Source organism: Macrotis lagotis, chromosome 4 (genome assembly GCF_037893015.1).
Source record: "Macrotis lagotis isolate mMagLag1 chromosome 4, bilby.v1.9.chrom.fasta, whole genome shotgun sequence".
In the NCBI taxonomy this organism is placed as follows: domain Eukaryota; kingdom Metazoa; phylum Chordata; class Mammalia; order Peramelemorphia; family Peramelidae; genus Macrotis; species Macrotis lagotis.
The window spans coordinates 230,183,720-230,207,028 of record NC_133661.1 but is presented as its reverse complement, the minus strand read 5'-3'; the positions used below and the strand labels follow the sequence as shown (position 1 = coordinate 230,207,028).

Sequence of the window (23,309 nt, the reverse complement as noted above, 5' to 3'; positions counted from 1 at the left end):
ATAAATTGCTTCTCCTTTGTTCTTGGGTGGATAGACCTAAAGATAAATTTCACCCTTTACTCTGTTAACAATTTTGCCTATGCTTATCATCAATATTTCTAGTTATTTGCTGCTTTCAAGGGTCAGCTTGATGCAGATAATTATTATAGGAAATTTGTAATTAGAAACAAATTTTGCAATCTTTTATGCTGCTAAATTTTGTTAAAGCTATCTGCTCCTGAGATATAAATTTGACTCCTACTGTTTCATTGTTAAATGTAAAATTTGTACCTGTCTCCTCATTCCCAACACCAGCTTCCAACCTTGTACCTGGTTTTGGTCATGTAAGGTGGGGAGTGATTTTCCCCTTTGTCCTCAGTAACCAGATAATAGGCAAGACTATAAAATCTTACCTAAATTCCCCTCCAGGCCAGGGGCCCTCCCTGGCTCAGTCAGCTCTCCCTGAATGTCTGTCTGTCTGTCTGTCTGTCTGTCTCTCTCTCTCTCTCTGCTTTGTCTGTCTCCCAAGCAACATTGCCTAGCCTTTTGTTATTCACTTCTGTCCTCACAGCTCAAGAGCTGTCTTCATCTTCTAGTTACTAACACTCTTTCAATGCTTAAATTATCTCCCATTTTCGGAGAATACAATGCAAAGATCTTCAAAGCAGGGACTGTTTTTCATCTTTGTAACCTTCTCACCAAGCTATTTCTATAGTTTGTTCTTTGTTCTTGAAGAGGACCAATGATGTCATTAGGGTGATATCTTGACCTAAGCATGAATTGGATATAAGTAGGGCAAAACTGCACAAAATCATCCATCCTCACTCTCTTCTCCAGAGTGGTTGAAATCCAGTGACAAGACCAGCTATGATCCAAGATGCAGTGAATGACCTTGGCCTATCTAAATTAAGGTCTTTCCCAAATCTCAGTTTGACTGAAGCTTTGCCCATCAAATTACTTAACTATGAATAAGAGTTTAGGCAAAATATGACTCAATTTGTCATCACAAAGATATCAATCTTGGAGAAGTCCCTCAGAATTTCTGATAGAAACAGAAAACAATTTCTTCTTACACTCTTTCTAAACCATCAAAATCTGAAACAATGAGCCGTAGAAGTTAGGATCAAGGCTATTATAAAACGTTTAATGAAAGCCAGAATGATAAAGATTTTAAGGTGAAGTCAAGTAGTTTTATTTAAAATTCAATGGGAATAATGATTTGTCTTCATTCCCTAAATTAGCATTTATCCATAAAAGAATAAATTTATAGAAACCATCAAATCCAGCCTCTCCATTTTTCGTAGAAATTGATCCCCAGTTGAAAGGTCAAAAGATGAACCCTTGGTAAAAAAGAAGATGGCACTGTAAATGGAAGTGAATACAAATCTGTTTATTGAATGAAGGAATGGTGATAGGCTAGATCCAAGCAAACTCTAGCAGTGCATAGTGGCTATTGGATATATATTGGATATAGGAGGCAAGGTGGTATGATTTCTATAGGGACTGGGAGCCATTGGGGTCTCCTTGGAGGATTTGTTTCATTTGGGGATTCACCAAGGTGAGATTGATTGTTCATTGTTTGGAGTTTCTTTGGAGTTTAAGATTCTTGCCCTTAGGATAGGATAATCAATGGGACTCTACTGGGCAACAATGTAACAACTCAGGCCTGTATCCAACATTTCCAGTCAGAGGTCAGTTCTTCTGGAGTTATTTCTAGTTGAGGGGGGGGGGGGGCGATGATGTCATTAGATACAACTAAGAGTAAAATGGAATTATTGGTATCCTTGTGCCCGAAATAGCATCATGGATTTTACCATCTGAGATGTTGCAGAATTCACTGGTTTGTGGGTGAAGAATATAAGCATGGGGTGACTAGGTGGCGCAGTGGATAGAGCACCAGCCTTGGAGTCAGAAGTCCTGAGTGTAAATGTGACCTCAGACACTTAATAATTACCTAGCTGTGTGGCCTTGGGCAAGCCACTTAACCCCATTGCCTTGAAAATTCTAAAAAAAAAAAAAAAAAAGAATGTAAGCATTCAAAACAAAGGAGGACCTAAGAAGAGTGCCAAAAAGACCATGATTAGTGTGGTTAATATGGGAAGAAGCCAGGGCAATATGTGGGAAGATTAAAATCAATTGGACAAAGTATCAGCTGATTTTTCCCTAATACATGAGGCTGTGTCAGCCAATTTTTTAGCCACATCCCAAACCAATCACCATTGATTAACATGTATTTTTATACATGTACATATATACAGAGTAATTGAAAGACTGTACACACAGGTGTGAATTGAATATGAAGGCATGATATTTTAAAAAATAAAATAAAATTAAGGGGAATATTTATCCAAAAACAAAGAATGGGTGAACTCATTAACCGCCTCAGTAGCCTGACAATGATGGTTGTGTAGTCTTAAGATGCTTAATTGCTCCTTTAAATTTATCCTCCTTATCTGGTGAATTGTAATTTCTTCCTGGATTTTAAGCATCTTAAGGGCAGGGCAAGTCTGCCAGCACCCTTATCATGGCCTTCCTGAGTTTGGAGTTAACATGGGGGAGATAGTCTTGAATCTTGACTTCTTAACTGCTACAAAAGAGATTGCAAAGTGAAAGTTGAGTGCTGTCTAAAGAAATCAGCTGTTTTACTAGGAATATAGTTGTTAAGAACATCATTATTATTTTATTATCATTACATTTTGACACAGCAAAGGGGAAGAGGGGATAGAAACTGTAGGAGGGGTTTATGGAGGGAATCATGAAAGTGAGAAAGAAAGGTGCTTGCTTGCTTTTGAGGAAGGAGAAGGCAGGCAGTCATTCTGAGTTAGTCAGGGCTCTTGACATATGGCCCCTTTAGAGTTGTGCTTGTTTTTCATTCAGTGCATATTCTGGATTCAGAGAAAGCAAGGTAACTAACCGAAGGTGTGTATAGGGTTGTTGTATAGCCTCTTTGACTGTCTGGTCAGACTTATTCCCATTTGCCACAGAAGTGGACATGCCCCCATGGCTCTTACAGTGGATTACCTCCAGAGGAGAGAAGGGTACAGCAGAAAGGAGTTTAAGGATTAGGTTCCCATTAGTTATAGGAGAGGTTTTTTTGTTTTGTTTTGTTTTTTGTTTTGCAAGGCAATAGGGTTAAGTGGCTTGCCCAAGGGCAGCTAGATAATTATTAAGTGTCTGAGGTCCTATTTGAACTCAGGTCCTCCTTACTCCAGGGCCAGTGCTCTATCCACTGCACCACCAAGCTGCCTTATAGGAGAGTCTTTAGATGGTAGAGGGTATCCCTGCCCAATATAGGTTAGGACAGCTGGGAACTACCAGAAAGGGATGAGTAAAAGCCTCAACAGAATAGGGTGAAGGAGCAGTAATTGGAATTTTAGAGTCCCTCATTCCCCATAATTGAAATAAATGAGTTCTTTGTGGTCCATTATATTCTGGCAGGACATAAAAAGTGGCCCTCATGTTTAGGAAAAAAGATGTTGGCTTTCTTGCCACTTGTAGAATTACCTGAGGGTCTGCTTGTGTGATGGGTTTGAGGGCCAAGGCAGATCCTGGGCACCATCAGTCAACCTTGGCCAACCCTAGAGAGCAAGAAAGTCTTTAGGAGTTGACAAAGGTCCTCCCTTTCAAGGAAGAGAGGTGCACTTCCAGTGTCCTTTTTTAGTCACACCTTGGGCAAGGCTTGGAGGGGGGGATCTGGGATTTGGGCATTGAGTTGCCAAATATCCCAACTTAAGCACATTTAAAATAGTCCCTCTGGGATCATTGCTGTTAGTTAAGTTCCTGGGTTGCGACACCAAATGAAAGCTCAAAAGGTGGACTCCCAGTAAAAAGGAAAACTGCCCTCATAGTCTAGAATCAGAAGGAGAAGAGAAAATGAAAAAATCCATGGATCACCTTGTGAAAGAAACCCCAAAAAGAAAACTCCCAGAAATATTATAGCCAAATTCTAGAGCTCCTAGGTTGAGGAGATAATATTGTAAGCAGCCGGAAAAAAAGGATGTGGAGTCACAGTCAGGAAAACACAAGATTTAGCAACTTTTACATTAAAGGATCATAGGTCTTAGACTATGATACTCAGGAAGGCAAAAGAGCTTGGATTACAACCAAGAATCAACTACCCAGCAAAACTGAACATTCTCTATCAAGGTTAAAAATGAATATTCAATGAAATAGGGGTCTTTCAAATTTTCCTGAAGAAGATATCAAGCCTAAACAGAAAATTTGATTTTCAAATATAAGACTCAAAAGAATAAAAAGTTAAATAGGAAAGGGAAATCAAAAGGGGCTCATTGGCTCATTGATGTTGAACTCTCCATATTCTTACATGGGAAAATTATACTTGCAACTCATGAGAATTGTCTCAGTATTAGGATATTAAGAAGTATAAGTATAAAGCCTCCTTAATCAGGATGAAAGCCCAAATGAAGAATTTTCCTTTCTATAACAATCTAATGAGATTATGTATGGAATAGAATTTTATAAATTGCAAAATACTATGTAAATACAAGTATTATAGCTTATAAGACTATAATATGTGGATATAAAATCTAGCAAAACCACACAGAAATCATCCTGGTATAGCAGAACTTCACACAAGAGCTGTGCTGCAGGGTGTTCAAACTCCATTACTTTTTGGTCACTTTGGAGTGGTAGAAGGTGTAGTCCTAATGAACAGCTATTCATGCCCAGTGAGTGCCATTCTTGAGAACCACCCCTGTTTGCACTGGAGAATATTTGGAGCCAGGTGCTAAACCACTCCTCAAGCATCACCCTTGTCCCACCCACCTTGTAAATGTATTTAAATACAAATTCACCCAGGCTGAGGTCATCTCTTTGACTCCTGGGCCAGGCTTCTGTCTCTTCTATAAACTGGATCCAAGTGATCTGACCTATTCTGCTGGAACAAAATGACTACAGGTCCTTGGGACTGGATCTATGTTGATCTAAGCTTCTTTTTTCCTTTTTTTCCTTTTTAAGTACTTTAGCCTGTCTTAACCTCAACTTCTTCTAATCAGCCTGTCCTTTGAGAAACTCACTGTCTTACTGTTTCTCCAAAGAATTTAACCTGTGAATTTTTTGTAGTAACCTATGGACTTTGTAGTAACTTCAAAATTTTCATGCAACCTGTGAATTAAAGTCTAAGCCTTTTTTACCTCCCTGACTCACATTTTGAGAGTGAATAACTCACCAAACTATTTCCCCACCCCAATTTCTCTGAAAACAATGGCACAGCTATGGTAACCACAGGCCTACCCACAATAAATTGTAGTAAAATTATTTAGCAGGACTGTATCTGATTTTGAGCAACTTTATCCTTTTAAACCTTTGCATCATTTAGCTAAGAAAATGTTCACTATAGTGGTGGGAAAGAACTGGAAACTAAGGGGATGCTCCTCTATTGGGGAATGATTGAACAAGTTGTGGTATGTGAATGTAATGTAATACTATTGTTCTATAAGAAATTATGAGCAGGTTGCAATCAGAAAAAGATTTGCATAAACTGATGCTGAGTGAAGTGAGCAGAACCAAGAAAACAATGTATACTTTAACAACATTGTTCGAAAATCAACTATGATGGACTTAGCTCTTCTCAGCAATAGGAGGATCAAAGACAATTAATTCCAACAGCCTTGTTATGCAAAATGCCACTCCAATCCAGAGGAAGAAGTATGGAGTATGAATGCAGATCAAAGTAAACTATTTTCATTTTTATAATTTTTTTCTGTTTTTTCTTTATTTTTTTTCCTCTTTGTCCTGATTCTTCTATCATAACCTGATTAATTTGGAAATGCATTTAACATGATGGCATTATATATATATATATATATATATATATATATATATATGTGTATATATATATGTGTGTGTATATATATATATATATATATATATATACATACATATATATAGATGATCTATATCAGATTCAGATTATTTGCTGTCTTGGGAGGAGAGGAGAAAAATTTGGAACTCCAAAATCTTACAAAAATGAATATTAAAAACTATTTTTAGAGTGATTGGAAAAAATAAAATGCTATTAAGTGGAAAAATGTCAATTAAAAATATTCCTAAATAGTTCACAGATTTTGGAAAAAAATATCTTGGAAGAAAAAAGACTTGGATGTTGTTTTGATAATAACTGTATTTTTCTGCCCCATCTAACTTAGATATTTCCTAATTAACTTTGGAGTTTGAAACTCTTAATATTGTAAGATTAGCTCAAGTAAATTATTGCTAGCTACCAGAAAAATTATAGGAAAGAAAGCAAGGTACAGTGGTTTAATCATATTAGCTGTAATTTATATAATTTTTTCATCACAAAAGCACAGGTTCTGTCTTGGAATATTTCAGTCATCAAAATGGCTTGCATTTATTCCCATCTAGGATGCAGTTCCTGGAAATATCTGAATTTTTTTTTTGTCACCAGGACCTTTAGTTTTCTTGCAAGCACTGAACTAACAACAGAACACAGAACAACTTTCTTATTCAGAAAAAACAAAGCATAAGGCACCTTTAACCAACAGATGCATGACTACCACAGTCAAAAGGCTCCCTGCTCCATGGACTAGATTAATATTTGCCTTAAAAATCAGAAAAGATGCCCCTGACAATGGACTACTTTAAGGGACTAGGGCTCAAAAAAAACTTGTTCTTCGGGGGTATTTCATTCCCATCCTGAGTCTAACCTATTGGGCAAGTTTAATTAAGGTCTGCCCCACAAAAGTCAAGAATGCTTTCTTCTCTGGTGAATCTCCCCTTGCCCAGGGATCTAAATGATCACTCTACAGCTTTTATCACTACCCTGATGCTGAATCTTTCCCATCTCATCATTAGTGGGGAAAGAATCCCTTTGGTTAGGTCCCCTTATGTAAGGATTTAAATAGTTCCTCTAAAGTTCCACACAGGAATTTAGGCCCACCTCAAGTAAGGATAGCTAACTGGCCCAGTGAATAGAGTGCTGAGTCTGGCATCAGGGAAGGCTCATTTTCCTGAGTTCAAATTTGGCCTCAGGCATTTGTTGGCTTTGTGACCCTGGGCAAATCACTTAACCCTCTTTGCTTTAGTTTGTGCTGCTGTAAAATAAACTGGAGAAGAAAATAGAAAACATTCCAATATCTTTGCCAAGAAAATCCTAAGTGGGATTATAAATGGGGTTATTTCCTCAGGAAATTGTCACAGCCCTTGCAATATAATAGTATGGACTGACACACTTTAAGGCTAACATGTTTCCACCTTTATTGTTTTCATTAGGCTCCTGGTCCTGCAGAAGCAGACACAGTCTTGTGACTGTGAAGATAACTCAACTTACCTATCTCAACTAATATCTCTTCTTTCTGTCTGTAGGCATGTTTCCTGTAGGGTAAATCACTACTAGCACTTTGATCACCATCTTTTCTCAGACTCTGATAGAAACAGCCCTGCACTAGGAACCTAAGAGCCTTTCTGAGACAGCAATGCTTCCATCCCATTGCCCTCATCCATCATGCTGGAAAGCAATCTCTGTGGTGATACAGTCTTGCAACTTCTGCTTCAGGGGCTATAGTCACAGCTACTAAAAATCCAGAAAAGAACCCTCTTGCCACCAGCACTATCAAATAGTTCAATAGTCTATGATTTTTTTCAGTGGAAATAACATTAAAGAAGAGGCATTACCATCTGTTTTGTCAGTGTACCCTAAGGATCATGGGACTTTTTCTGCCTTGCAGCTAAGATTTTTCATGTGTCTTGTCCTTGGGAACAGGGGTAGTTATACCCTTCTATCTGTATTCTCAATGTTTAACACAGTGCTTTGCATATAATATGCATTTAATAAATTCTTCATTTATTAACATGTTATTCTAGCAGTTTTAAGTGGTATTAGAATATTGAACAAATAAGACATTAGAATGATGGGAAAGGAGGAAAAAGTCAAACCATTGGATCCTGTGTCAGTTCAACAGGCTGCAGGACTGTACTGAATGGACTTAGATCTAAGGTCAAGTTATTCTGCTAGACCACTTATTTACAGTTATTCTAATGTCATAGTGTCCTTCACCCTGGAACTGACTTATAAATAATGAACTTGATCATAAAAGAGAAAAGGGAAAGGAATAAGTGAATTAGCACAAACCTTTATTGTAAAAATAACTTCAAAGTATGATACAATCATAGGTAAATTTGTTTATAAGATCTACTTTAACAGTAGAAGAGAGCCATCTATATATGCTGGTTAGTATTGGCTAGAGCATAGTACTAATATGGCCAATCGGGACCTTGATCCCAGAGGAATGAGATTTGAAGGGTAGGACCTCTCATTGAAAATAGCTTTCCCCCTTCCCCTATAAGAGCACCTTACCACTGTCATAATCCATAATATTCCCTATTAGAAATCTATTACTTTGAGTTATGAAGGATTTCAATTTTTAAGAGTGTTCTAATATTCTTGGCAAGTGTCATATCTGATAATATCTTAGGGGAAGTTAGTTGACAGCCAACTATGAAGAAACCTGGTGGGAATGAGACCAGATTAGGGGAATGGGGTAGGGGTGGAGTTATAAGAGGTCACTTCTATTCATATACTTTCATACATAAATTAGAAAGAACGAGTAGTTGCAAATATTAACTTTGCTTATTGGACAATTATGTCCAGAGATGGCCTTGGCCAGAAGTGTCTAGTGGAAGATACATTGAATTTGTAGTAAGGAGAAATTCTACTTTATAGTTATTAGCTATGTAAACATGGACAAGTCACATCACTTCTCTGTAAAATTGGAAGAATAATATATAACAGGGACCTGACCGTTTTTTTTGTGCAGAGATGACACAGCAGTAATTGCCAGCTTTATCTCTACCCCCAACCCTCTCATAGATTCAGTTTCTGGACTTCTTGTGCCTCTTTAAAATTTTTGAAGCTATTGTGGTCATAACCTTGTGCTTTCCATTTCCTATACCCATTCACCTAAGTAAAGGAAACAATGAGGTGCATCAGAGACAGAAAAAAAAAGTAGTGACATACATTTATGATTCCATGATTGTTTGTTGGGTTGTTGTTTGTCTTTTGTCCTTAAAGAAGACCATGGCATCAGGCAGGTGATGCCATGACATGCACATGAATTGGATTTGAGTGAAGAGGTTCTGTGCAAAGTCACCAGCCTCACTTTCTCCTCAAGAGCTGACAGGGTGCTGTGGTCATATGAGTCAGGACAACTTGGAGATAGTCCTGGATGTGGGGCAGTCAGAATTAAGTGACTTGATCAAGGTAAGAGGAGAGTTGAAGTCTTCTCCCTCTCCCAGAGCCCCACAGAAACTTCCAGCAAGATAAAGATCTAATTCCTCCACTAATTTTCTATGCACTCTCACTTTCAGAAGCCAATTAAAAGACTTTTCTTCACCCCAAAAGGAAGCTTGAGATTTTCACAGAATAGCTGTTCATATTTGAAGAGGAGGGCAAGTTCACCATTACACACGATCATTTGGGGCATGGCAACACACACCTATGATTCCTGAACATGAGTCTAGTGATTCCTTGTGTTCAAGACTTCTTAGCTATAGTACACCAAAAATCAGTTGGGTGCCCACACTAAGTCAGGTACCACGTGATGAGCCCACAGATGTGTGGGGCCATAAGACTGCCTAAAGAGGTACAGTTACTAAGATCAGAAATAGAGCAAGTTTAAAATTTCCATGACAATCAGAAGTGGGAATAACTGTCATACTTCTAAACTGAGCAAGATTCTTTCAAAAAACAAAAACAAACATTACAGCCCCCTCATAAATTTCCAGAAGTGCCTTCTGAATTGGCACCAGTTAAAACAGATTCCACATTCTCAAAGGACTGGGTCAATTGACTTGTCCCACATTATACTAATAAATCATATGTTCTAAAAAGTTGGTAAGCTTTTAGCTTTTCACGTCATACCCATTTTGCTTCTTTCCTATTGAATCAGAGAAATGTGTGATTCTTGAGTTTTAACAGAATGCCACCTACATCCTTATTTTTTTAGGACAGAGTGCATAAATATTTGAGGTGAATGCAAAATTTTCTTCTCCCTAAAAAAGCAGAAGCACATTTCATTAATGTCAGATGTTGTATCATAAATAACCTTCATTTATGACTACAGAGAAAAAAAGAGGATGTGCAAACAGCAAAAATAAATTTCTTAGAAGAGAATCATGAACCCGAAAATTATTACTTACATTTTACTGAAATTTTGTAGTAGTTATGTAAATAATGTGTAGGTCTAAATATTTATGTTATTAAAAAATTAAACTCTTGAAAGGCAATAAAGTTCAATAGAAAGAATGCTCCATTTTGAGTTCGAGGTGTTGATTCATGTCTCAGTTGTGAAATATGGCACCTTGGTAACTTGAGGTAAGCCATCTGACCTCTCTGGGCTTCTGTTCCACAATTACAAAAATGAGGGGTTGGACTAGATGGCATCTGGATCCTTCTTAGCTCTAGTTCTATATTCTTAAATGTCTCAGTTATTCAAATAAAGATCAACTCCCATATTTTAGCCAAGTTTCTCTTTGCCTGATATCTCCTTACTAACAAAACAATTAAGATTAAAAATCTTGGATATATTACAAGGTCAATACTTCCCCATTAGGTTTTTAAAATAATCAGTGCCCTTTTACAGAAGAGAAACTCAGTCTTCTCTGAGCAGTAGTCCCTCCTCATAATTCTTGTGACCCTTGGGTTGTCCTTATCACATTCTTCTTTGTATAATATTTATTTTTGAATATATATATATATATATATATATATATATATATATATATTATGAACTCCTGGAAGAATGGGACTGTTGTTTGTCATCTTCACAATCCTAGTACTTTGAACTATGTCTTGAATTTATTTAATACTTGTTTTAATTACTTTTAGTTATTTATTAAATATTTGTTGAATTGATTTTGCAATAAAAAGCATCATCCAAGGGAATTCTAACAACTGAATTACCTCTTTTCTAATCTCTATTCAACTGTGGAATTTTGTAAGGGTAAAAATTCTCTATAAAGTCTTTCATGTCTTGAATTCTCTCCTTCCTCATTTTAGTTTCAGGCTTCCCTGACTTCTTTCAAGAGTCAGCTAAAATCCCACAAGAAATGTTTCCAAATCTCCCTTAAATCTAATGACTTCCTCTGTTGATTACTTTCAATTCATCATACATACACACACACACACACACACACACACACACACACACATACAAAAATGTATATATGTGTGTCTGTTTGCATACATAATTTGTACAAAGTTATTTTCATAGCCCAGAATTTATCTTTTGCCCTTCTTTGTATCATCAGCACTCAACAAAGTGTCTGGTACATGAGATGATTAATCAGTGTTTAACTGACTCTTTGGACTGCCTTCTAATTAATAGTCAATACCTTTATCAAATTCATTTTTTTCCTGCCTCATTGTATTTTTTTTAGTTTTCATCTGAAACAACTGATTAATTTGTTAGGAATCTGACATTTATTGAAATCAGTGTCTGATTCAGTCCTGTAGGGGCCAGTTTTGATTCACTTAAAACTGTGAGGCTTTTTACTATAGGAGTGCTCAATAGAAGTAAAATATTTAATTTTATTTCAAGCAATTATTCTTAAAATAGAATGAGAAAATTTTCTTTTGTTTACTTCAGAATAAATAAAATCAACTTATGAATTATTTGGAACGTTTGCCCCTAAACGAGTTATAATCATTTTTTCATATCAAGATGTTGCTTCCTCATTGGTTTATTGTGAAATGTGGGCAATTTCCTGTCCCTGTAGACAGGGACACAACCCTCCACAACCTCTCACAACCCTCACTTTCTTTAAGTGCGCAAGTATTTATCAAGTATTTCAGCGGAAAGAGCTACTATACCTTGAAACACCTGGGTAAGTTGCGAAAAGACAATTTTTTAAAAAAAAGATTATAAATGACTGCTTCTGTTAGTGTGACTATAGTTTTAGAAGACTAACATTTAGAAAGAAGATTTAATGCTATTTACATGCTCACATAATGTAATAAGTAACTGTTAAAGCAAGGCACAAATGAGGAAGAATAGCTTTCTCTACCCTGAGTAGTGTTGAGCAGATTTCAAAATTCCAACCTAGAAGTAGTGAGGAAAGAAATCTACAGATCCAAAGAAAGAGAAATGAAAAACATTTTTCCTTTTGTTTTACATTTAATTACTTTTCCAAGTAATTTGTTGACAAATTAGTGTCCATATTTAAGATGTGATCTAGAAGAAAAGATTAGCAATCTAGAGGTATTTCTGGCTCTTAAAATTTTTACTCTTTCCTCATCCATAAAAAAATGATTCTTTTTCATATTCCTTGACTAAATATTATGAAGATTATAAGGTATGTATCTGTTGAGGAGTAAACTTTACAATACAAAAAAAAATGTGAACTAAGTACTACTGTGATGTTCTGTGAAAATATCTTGGATTTTGATCACATTGTCAAGTAACTATCCTTTATTTAGGAAACTCATAAGTGTGTAATCCTGAGCAAGTCATTTAAGCTCTAGGTACCTAGAATTTATCTACTAAGTCATTCTCTGCATAGGAGTTCTCTCCCTAGGGAAAAATCACAGCTTTTTCACATATTTCATCATTTTAAAATTACTTATGATCTGATTTTATGCTTTCTTGTTTTGATAAAAAGTCATATTTCTTTAACCCACTTTCAGATTCTCATTATGGATCAGTAATAAGTAAAGTAGAAATATTTTTAAATTTTAATTCAACACTTTTAAGAAAATTTTCTTCAATGTAATAAAAATTGCCCAAAATTATCTGAAAAGATATAAATTATGAGAAGCATATTCTCAGGACAACTACTGTCTACAATAGTTTACTAGGAGAGAAGCCAACTTCTATTGCATATTTACACTCATTATGATTGCTTAAGTTTTTTCCCCAGACTGTGGGGAGATGATTCATGGAAACATTCCTTCACCCTATTAAAGAATATAGGCACTAGGAGTACATGGACCCCAATTGTGTGGATCCCAAGAAAATCAGTGGAAATTCACACCTAGCTTTGGTAAAATCCCACCTTGTCTTATAAAGATTATGTTCCTGCTGGGAAGGATCTTAATGAGTTCTATCCCTACACCAGCTCTTCATAAATTTTGTCAAAAACATTCTTTGTCATCTAATTTTAAAAAATCCCATACAATAAAATATGCATATATATATATGTATATATATATATATATATATATATATATATATATATATATATATATATATATATATGAACATACTATTTGCCTGTCTCAATGTACTTGTGGACAACTAGTGAAATTCCTACTAAGATTCATTATATAGGTATATGTTCATATACTTGATATTAAAGCTGTTAGTAGGGAAAGAACTTTTAAAATACATTCTAGACTTTAACAACTGAACAATGTTAAAGGATAGACATATTTTTTAAAATACAAGACCAACAAAAAAGATCCATTTTTTTAATAAAATAACAAGTTCATTTGTTCTATATTCCCTTTTAGAAGAGTTAATTTTTTTCAATCTTGATAGCTAATATCCTATGAGCTAGAACATCTAGTCAATAAGAGTTATCAGCCTGTCCCTGTCAAGAAGTTTTATAGTCAGCAAAACTTTGTAAAATTGATTCTGCTTAATGCTTTTTTAAAAAATACAGATTTACTCCAACTATATTCAGAAATATATTAGGGAACAATGAAATAATGATAGAAACTTGGGGTTTGCTAATGGTCAATTTTCTTTGTAACAGCAAGAATGAAAAAAATCATCATTTCATAATAGCTTATAAAATGTTACCATTTTGACACTCATTTCCAGGTCTTTTTCAAAGTATTTATGTATAATCTTATGATGCTGTGGACAGAGGACTACTGATCCCCAATCATGTACTCTACCCATAATGATGGCCCATCTCAATACTACTCTATCTGTTGCACCCACTAAAGTCACCCCTCCCCATAGTCATCAATTTTGCCAACCCAGATCCCATAGTAATCTGGGAGCAGGATGAACAGTACCCTAAGACTATGGATATATATATATACATATACATATATACTGTTAATTGTAATATTTATATATTTCTTAATCATTTAAAATGTATAAAAATAGACTTCTATTTCTATTAAATTTATCTGTTTTAAAAATGTTTTACTGATTTTTTTTTTAAATTTTGTGTTCTTATCCCCATTTTGTCCCATAAGCCTGGTGGCTTTTATCACATTATTTTGCATTGCATGATGATTTTTGGAATTGTATATGTCTGGTTGTAGAACTGACTGTAGATGGGAACAGATTGCTATAACCTAGAGATGCCATCTAAGAATAAACTCAGTTATTTTGAGGTCAAAAGAAATGTTCAGCAAGGTTATCTGTGGCTCAGTAATCAGGGTTCTTTGTAAGCCACCACCTGTGACCAGCCAGGAAGAACTAAGAAAGAACGGACAGCCCCAAGATTAAGAATAATTCTAGTCTTTTTTTTTCTCCCTTACTCATCTGGGCCAACTTGTAGTCTATGATCCAGATAATTAGATTTAGGAAACTTCTTTTAAATAAAGTTTATATGTATATATATATATATATATATATATATAGTTATATAAAAAATAAATTTAGTCATATCTTTGATTGGGATTCTGTATCTCCAAAACCTATTTCAGAGAGATTTTTGTTGGGAGGGAGTGGGGGAAACCCCTAAGGAACTGATTGGTATGCAAAAGGATAGGCAAGAAAAAAACTAAGTGAAAAGAGCAATACTTTTGTCATTCCAGTTTCTGGTATATGGTCCTGTTTTTATTATGTTTATCTGCTAGTAACAAACCCAGTTTTTGTGAGTATTCTGATCAATGCCATTTCCGTGTGTGTGTGTGTGTATGTGTGTGTGTATGTGATATGTATATGAAAAAGTGATTTAACTAGCAAAACAAGAAGACTAATAATATGCTGAAGTCTGATATATCATATATCAAATTCACATGATCATTCAGTATACTTAAGATTTTTGTTGATGTTATTTAAATTACAGACATTTTAGTTGTCTTGATGACAATTTTTCCTTGAAGAATATATAGATTTGAATATAGTACTGCAAACTTCACATTTGAAATCTTCTGACCCAATACTTCCTCCAGCCCTGACAAGTGCAACAAATGGACATGATTTTATTATTGCTTTTCTGTGTATGTGTATGTATGTATCTATGTATCTATGTATATATGGCGAATGGGGAGACACACTTTTCTAATTTAATTTTATTAATTCTCATATAGGAGATATCCTAAAATGAGTCTTGCTTTTGGAAAATGACATTTATGACAAATTTAAATTCTTTTCTATATGTTCCTCTTTGACAGACACAATTGCTTAGTTTATTTTTCACCTTCTGAAGTCTATGATTTACTATTTGCTTTTTTTTTAAACTTCAGAATTACACATTAAGGAAATTTTAAGACCTGCAGGAGATTTAATGTAAAAGATATTTCAGTGCTCACTTCAGTAGCACAAAATTAGAATGATACAGAAAAAATTAGCACAGCCCCTGCACAAGGATGACATGCAAAGATATTTCAAAAATCACAAAGCACCTGAAAAATAGTTTTAAATCCTAGAGCCTTAATAGAAAATATACCATAACTGTTTTATCTTTCTTTACAGAATCAAAGACATTTAGGAAGAAACTTCAACCTTTGCTAAAGCAAAATATTAATTATTCTTACTGTGACCAAACTAACTTGAATTTTATGGAGATTATCAGACAGACTGTGGTCTTATCTCAAAGCCATGTGAAGGACTAGTTGATTGTTTTTGTCAGTTTTCTGAAACTGATTACATGATATCAAGTTTCTGCAATACAGTTACATCTCAGTTAATGATCAGGCACCAAACCATAGACAATTGTGGAAAAATCTCTACACATCACATATTCATTGGTATTGCCATTGAATTACATGAGTTATTAGTGTTTGAGCAGCTAAAAAAAACTCATAATGAACACAATTCCTTTTTTTCATAGACATTCAGAGAATAACAATAACATTTAAAAAGCACTTCAGGATTTGTGAAGTGCTTTACAAATATCTCATTTTATTTTTACAATTTTGGAAGTTAGGTAATAGTCTTATTCCTCATTTTACAGATGGGGAAACTGAGTCAGACAGAGGTTCAAAGGCTTGTCCAGGCTCATGCAGCTAGTAAGAATCTGAGGCCAGATTTGACCTCAGGGCTTCTTGACTCCAGGTAAGGAGCTCCATCCACTGTATCACCTAGCAGAACTGACACTCTTACCACAAAAACAAATCATGACTGAAACTACGTGTATTGAAGAGCAGCGCCATATAGATCATTATTTGTTCCCCATCATTTATATCTTTGTGATGGTCATCAGCATTCCAGCCAATATTGGATCTCTGTGTGTCTCATTTCTGCAAGTGAAGAAGAAAAATGAATTAGGAGTTTACCTCTTTGGTCTATCGCTCTCTGATCTCCTCTATTCATCAACATTACCTCTTTGGATACATTACACTTGGAATGAAGACAACTGGATATTCTCTCCCATGCTGTGCAAAATAAGTGCTTTCCTGATGTATGTGAATTTCTACAGTAGTACTGCCTTCCTCTCTTGCATCTCCCTTGATAGATATTTGGCCGTGGTCTATCCTTTGAAATTTCCCTATCTAAGAACAAGAAAAATTGCCTTTTCTATCAGCCTATCAATCTGGGTCATGGAAATAGTGTTCAATTCCATAATTATTTGGGAAAATGAAATATCTGTTGAACGCTGTGATAGCAACAAGTCTTATCTTTTGTGTTTTGACAAATATCCCTTGGAGACATGGCAAGCTCACTTCAACATATTTCGAACTTGCACTGGTTATATGATCCCCTTGGTTATAATAATATTTTGTAACCAAAAAGTCTACAAAGCTGTAAAGTATAATCAAGCCACAGAGAGTCATGAAAAGAAGAGGATCATCAAATTGCTTTTAAGTATCACGCTTACTTTTTTCTTGTGCTTTACTCCTTTTCATGCTATGTTGCTGATTCTAAGTATTCCAAACTACAGCACAGACTTCGGCAAGCAGATATTTAAACTTTATAGAGTCACTGTTGCTCTGACAAGTTTAAATTGTGTTGCGGATCCAGTTTTGTACTGTTTTGTAAGTGAGACAGGAAGATCAGATATATGGAACATGTTCAAATGCTGCCATTTGCCAAGTAAGTCTCAAAGAAAAATGACAATCTCTATGTCTACAAAATACAGTGTGGAGTTAGAGACAGTAAAGTAGAGTGTTTTTCTTTATTTCCCCCACCCTTTTCCATGGAAGATTTTATTTTTTTAACATTCATTGTCTAGAATTTTGAATTCTGAATTGTCTCCCTCTCTCTAATTCCTCCCCCCATCCATCAAGAAAGCAATGTGATATCAATTAGACATGTGAAGTCTTGCAAAACATGTTTTAATATTATTTATGTTGCAAAAAAATAAAGAAAAATAAAGCAAATCTTTATTTTAATCTGCATTCAGACTCCATCAGTTCTGTCTGAAAGTAGATAACATTTATCATCTTGAGCTTTTTTGGAATTGTCTTGAATCATTATCACCATCAGAGTAGCTAAATTCATTTCAACAATGTTGTTTTTCCTTCATTCTCAAAGAAGAATGTTCTGGTTCTGCTCACTTCACTTTTATCAATTCATATGATTCTTCTCAGGTTTTTCTGAAATCACCCTGCTTGTTGTTTCTTATAGAACAATAGTATTCCATCATAATCATACACCTTATTTTGTTCAGCTATTCCCCACTTAATACTCATCTTTGTCCATGTCCCAATTTCCAATAAAAATAAAGGAGTTGATATGTATATATATATATATGTTTTGTTTTGACCTTTTTCTTTGTTCTCTTTGGGATACAGACCTAATATTGTTATTTCTGGGTTAAAGTATGTAAAGTTTTACAGCTCTTTGGGAATAGTTCCAAATTGTTCTCTAGAATAGTTGGACCAGATCACAACGAGGTAGAGTTTTTTCCAAGTCATCAAGATAACATGGGAGTTATGGTGATCAAAACATTTTATAACACATAATGTAATGGGCATTGTTGGGAGAGGATTATTTAATATACTACACTGAATTTAATTAAATACACAGAAGTGTGAGGTAAGTGTGATTAAGGGCTAGATCTCTCACATGATGGAACTAGAAGTCTATTAGAATTGTCTGAGAGACTTGCTCATACCATGTTGGTCTTCTAAGTTTCTAATATTTTAATCATTTTGAAGGGGGTATGTATATGAGATATCACAAACACTAATGCCTTTTCAAACACAGTAAATGAAATGGAAAATACAATTCTTTTTCTTGATGATATTGTCTTCAGTGGGAACAATTATTGTATCTTGCTATAATAAATAAGGTAAACACTGTAGGTAGAGCTTTTTGCCCATCAGGAATAAACTTAGGGTATACTTTTAGTTTTGTGTTTGGTTTTTATAAGTTTTCTCCCTCCTCTCTCACTATTTATTGTCTAATGTCACTTCTAGCTTTCATTGTGTTCTCTCTACATCCCCATATGCCTCTCTAAACTTTCTTCTAATTTATGGAGCTAATAATTGTTAACTAAGTGTTTTGTTCTTGTGCTTTAAATATGAATAAATAATAAAAGGTACCTTCCATAAAATAATGTGAATGAAATTTATCTCAGACTCTAAGATAGCAGCTTCATCTATTCAGGGTTTTTATTCTTTTTCAGAGTTCTAATTATTTTTCATAATTCACAACTTTAACCTAGGAATGACGAGTTTGTCAGAAAACCAACTTCTAGATACATTTACTATTCTTAATGTACAGTGGATAGAGCACTGACCTAGGAGTCAGGAGGACAGGAATTTGAATCCAGCCTCAGACACTTGGCACTTACTAACTTGTGACCTTGGGTAAGTCACTTAACCCAGATTACCTCACATCTAGGGTCCTCTCCAGTCTTCCTGATTCATATCTGATCACTGGAACAGATGGCTCTGAAGGAGAAAGTGAGGGGGTGACAGTACAGTATCCCCTCACTCAAATCCAATTCATGTGCATGTCATGGCATTAGCTTCCAGATGTCATTGTCTTCTTCAAGGATGAAGAACAAACATCATCACTGAATTTATAAGTATAATTGAAAATTGAAGTTTGTTATCAAAGAACAGTTATTCTGCAGAACTTACAGTATTAAAAATCTCTGAAGGGCTCTATTACACTGTCCTATCTTGACAGATACTCAATGAAGTTTTGGTAAATATACTCTTCTTCCTAATACACCCCTCAACCAAATTAAAATTCCAGTACTTTTAAATACTGCTTGCTTTCCACCTTAATGACCCCTTCTTGAACTTCCTATACTCACCTCCCCAAACTGTCCCTCACCACTAAGATACATATATACAGCCATAGACACTGGCATTTATCTATCAAGTTTTACTTGTAGCATGGTTTAGAGGAATGAAAAATGGATTTGAATTACAGAAGACCTGAACTTGAGTCCAAAGTCTATTATTCATTTACTGTGACTTTTTGCCAAGACACTTGAATTTTCTGAACCTCTGTGTCAAAATGAGATTTTTTAACTAGATGAATTCTGAGATTTCTTTGAGTTCTAAAAGATAACAATCCTATTTTATGAAATTATCATTAACAAAAACAAAACGTCTCTGTCTTTGAGAGTCACAAACATGTTTAAATGATTGAAAAAAACATTTATGACATACTGACTATGTGCCCAACCCAGAGCAGGACAAATATTAAAAGCAAGAGTTTCAACTTTTATAGTGTTTTTATTTTTTCCAATTGATATTATATTTTATTTTTTCAATTACATGTTATGAAAGTTTTTCAACATTCATCCACATGCATATTCATATTTATGTTACATGATTTCCTTCTACCCCACCCCACCCCCTCCCCTCAGAGACAAATAGTCTGGTACAGTCTGTACCCCACTTTCAAGGGCTTACATTCTAATAAGTGAGCTGACAAGATGGGACTAAATTTCTAGAGTCCCTTTCAACTAAAAATCCTTGGCTAGATGTTATAAATATTCAAAGCAGGTGCCCAGAACATGTTTTGCTGTTTTTCTCTTTTTTTTTTTATAAACCAAACACATTCAAACAAACAAAATAAAAAGTATACAAGGTCAAATTTTAAACTTTTTGTCATTTGTATAAATATGTATATTAACTTTAACAAAATAACAAAAATGTTTTAATTCCAGGTTGCCCTATGACCATTTTCTTCTATATATGTGTATATATTTATCTGTATGTAGTGTATATACATATGTTCATATATGTATGTACATGCAGATAAATATGTAAACTATTACATTTGTGTGTATATACATATATAAAATATATATTTTAATATCATATATGTATGTATGTATGTATGCATGCACACACATACATATACAGCCAGACACATTTATAAAATTGTAATGCCAAACACATTCTATTAGAGGGGGAAGACTACTGGTAATTTAATTTCATTGAAAAGCATTTCCTAAACAATCACTAATGTGAAAGGCATTATGTTCAGTGCTAAAAAGAAATTTTAAAACAGGATAAATTGTCCCTGACCTCAAGGAGCTTATATCCTTCTGGCTCCTAGTGATACTTCTTTATTCTCTTATGCTGAATTAAAAGTCAAGGCTACAACTGACCCTTTGTTCCTTTTCAAAGTAGTTTCTGTCCCCTGTATGGGAGGAGTTTGGTACTCTACTCTCCAGTCCTCCAGTCAAATACCTCTATATCAATCAGCAATATAGGGATATCATTGTTTAATATGCCATTTTCATTTTTTTTTACATTTTCTAAGGGCTCCCCCCCAGGATGGTTTGGGGTTTTTTGGGGGGGTTTTTTTAGGTTTTTGCAAGGCAAATGGGGTTAAGTGGCTTGCCCAAGGCCACACAGCTAGGTAATTATTAAGTGTCTAAGGCTGGATTTGAACTCAGGGCCAGTGCTTTATCCACTACGCCATCTAGCCACCCAATGTTTTTGTTATGTAAACAGAAACTAAACATCTTTTGCCAGAGAAAGGGTTAAGGGATATGGAAATCTCTTACTTCCTATATGAAATGAGTTTCCAGAATCCATGATAACTCTGTCTTTAATATTCCCTGACTCTTGAGCAATAATTCCCTGAAAGTCTCATGATAATATATCCTTCAATTGGCCCATTCTATTCCCCACCTTCTTTTTCAGTTTAAGTCTGTCCTCCAAACTAGAAAATTTTTTCCATGCCATTACAGTCTTATTTTTCAACAATAAAGCAAACTTTAAAACGAGCTATCTATTCTTCCTCCTCTCATCTGTTGATATTATTTTAAATTATATAATCTTTATTTTTTAAACAAAAGGATATATATTAACATATACAAGAACTTTTATCTTACTATTTGTGTCAGGATACCAGCTCCTTCTATCATCTTCACCATTCTGCTTTCCATGCATTTAGTTTTTATTTTTATTACAGTTAAAATCACCCAGGGATTGCTATAGAAACACAAGAGCTATTGTAACACTCTATTGTGCAGGACTTTGTAATAATAGAATTATCTTTTGTCTAGGTACAACAGTTGACCTTGACATGGAATTAGAAGATTGTTCTTCCAACAGAACACACCAAAACACATGTGCTTAAAACATCAACTAACTCTTGTATATACCAGGAAATTGGGTTTCTTTGCAATCTATTTGACAATTATAAAATATTTTCCTCTTTTAATGAAAGAGGTAAAAATGGCTCTCTGAGAATCAAAAAGACTTGGATATTTCCACATCTTTGTAAATCTACCAGAAGACGTACAATTTTAATGTTCTCTTTCCCCAGAAAATGAGCTGGCTACCATGGAAGCTATGGGAAGAAGGTGGCCATATTGAATTTTCACCACCATTCTTGGTCAGAATATAACTAATTCCAATGAAAAATCTTCATTTAATCTACTTCTTTAAAATCATTTATATTCAGCAATGCATTTATTAATGCCTATCGTGTTGCCAGTCAGCACAAAGGGTTAGAAAGAAATACAAAATGCCTCCTGCCTTCAAGAAGCTTACTTCCTGATTTCTTCTTGGTAGATTCTTATTTCCAAGCAGGTCAAACCTTCAAGGAAAAAAAAATAAAAAATTATTCAAAATAAGGCTGATAATAGGTATTTTAAAGGAAAAATTAGTTTAGTATCAATTATAAAATATCTTCTCTATTGAGAATTCTATTATCAACTAAAGGGAAAAAAATGCATCCTTGAGAATCAAAAGACCTCACACAATTGCAATTGAAAAAACTAGGATGATTTGTATCCCCTTTTAGCATTTCACAAGCTTTATTTTTAATTTCAGTTTGAAAGATTAAAACATATATGGAGGTAGGTGGCATAGTAGATAGAGCACCAGCCCTGGAGTGAGGAGGACCTGAATTCAAATCTGACTTCAGACACTTAATAATTGCCTAGCTGTATGATGTTGGGCAAGTTGCTTAACCCCATTACCTTAAAAAAAAATAAAATTAAAAAAAATTTGAAAGAAAAAGCAACTTTTTCTCTATAAGAAGGTGGCTATATTAAAATTATGTCTAACAAAGGAAAAACTGATTTTTGTCTTGGGTGCTGAAGTATGTATTAGAATAGTCCTTTTGGGGGCTATTCAAAGTAGTGTTTGTAGAGACTTGAGGAATTAAGGACAAATTTGATTCAATCCTGAAGGGTCATCACTTTGATATGACAAAACAATATACTCTCTAACCAGTGAGTAAGAAGAATCAATCATTTAGCTGTTCTTTTAAAATGGATTAACTAGGCCTTAGCCAAGTTTTATCTCTTTAGTTGCCAAACAAAACTATTCTACCCTACTCAAGAGGCATTAAGGAAGGGAGAGTAAATTTTCACCTCCCCTTCCAAGTAAGTGCTAAAGATTTAAAAAAAAAAAAAAAAGAGAAGCTGACCCTGGGTCCAACTTTCTACTGGTTTATACAATAATTTTTTAAAACCTTTATAAGGGGTAAAATAAAAGTGATGCAAAGTATATATTGGTCAGTTAGATATGTTTGAGGTTGACCCTTTTCTTCTGTGGTTTGTCTTTTCTTTTCTTTTTTCTTTTTTCTGACCTGATTCTAGATGACCAAAAATTTATTGGAACCCAACCTTGGGTCCTCAACCAGTGTTGGCTAAAATATTCTGCCATCACTGAGTTCCTAGAAATTTACAGGGAAGTTCTAACATATGTTCTCTGAAATGGCTGATAGAGGCCTATTCAAAGCAAGCTTCAAATACTGCAAGTTTTTTTAATATTTCTTTTTCCTCTACCCTGTAAA

The 23,309-nt window shown here is 34.7% G+C and overlaps 1 protein-coding gene, 1 long non-coding RNA gene and 1 pseudogene across 4 annotated transcripts in view; 2 read left to right on the top strand and 1 right to left on the bottom strand.

Annotated features, from left to right (window-relative positions):
• The first annotated feature begins 11,755 nt into the window (after positions 1–11,755).
• Positions 11,756–21,715, top strand: GPR65 (G protein-coupled receptor 65). Of its 2 annotated transcripts, XM_074235582.1 has the most exons (3): positions 11,756–11,841; positions 15,615–17,174; positions 21,568–21,715. In XM_074235582.1, the coding sequence occupies exons 2-3, from the start codon at positions 16,259–16,261 to the stop codon at positions 21,639–21,641; spliced, it is 990 nt and encodes a 329-aa protein (XP_074091683.1). In that variant the 5' UTR covers positions 11,756–11,841; positions 15,615–16,258; the 3' UTR covers positions 21,642–21,715. The 2 variants fall into 2 exon arrangements, with proteins under 2 accessions (XP_074091683.1, XP_074091684.1); XM_074235583.1 differs by lacking the exon at positions 21,568–21,715 and having other exon boundaries at positions 15,615–19,744.
• The window catches only part of LOC141522272 (uncharacterized), a 43,966-nt gene continuing 35,915 nt past the window's right edge, over positions 15,259–23,309 (bottom strand). Inside the window, exons 4-5 of one of the 2 annotated variants that reach the window (XR_012478177.1) lie at positions 22,058–22,103; positions 15,259–16,381 (exon numbers count right to left, since the gene is read on the bottom strand). This is a non-coding gene — a long non-coding RNA (uncharacterized LOC141522272). Of the gene's footprint in view, positions 16,382–20,418; positions 22,104–23,309 lie in introns of those variants that run through there. The other variant, XR_012478176.1, reaches the window with a different exon arrangement.
• Positions 15,444–15,538, top strand: LOC141523156 (U6 spliceosomal RNA; annotated as a pseudogene).

What these genes read in the sequence shown, in the direction of transcription:
- GPR65 (XM_074235582.1), top strand. Translation starts at nt 16,259, where the DNA reads ATGACTGAAACTACGTGTATTGAAGAGCAGCGCCATATAGATCATTAT. An exon ending in CAAATGCTGCCATTTGCCAA is followed by an intron (nt 17,175 to 21,567) that starts GTAAGTCTCAAA and finishes TCTTTTGTCTAG; the next exon opens with GTACAACAGTTGACCTTGAC.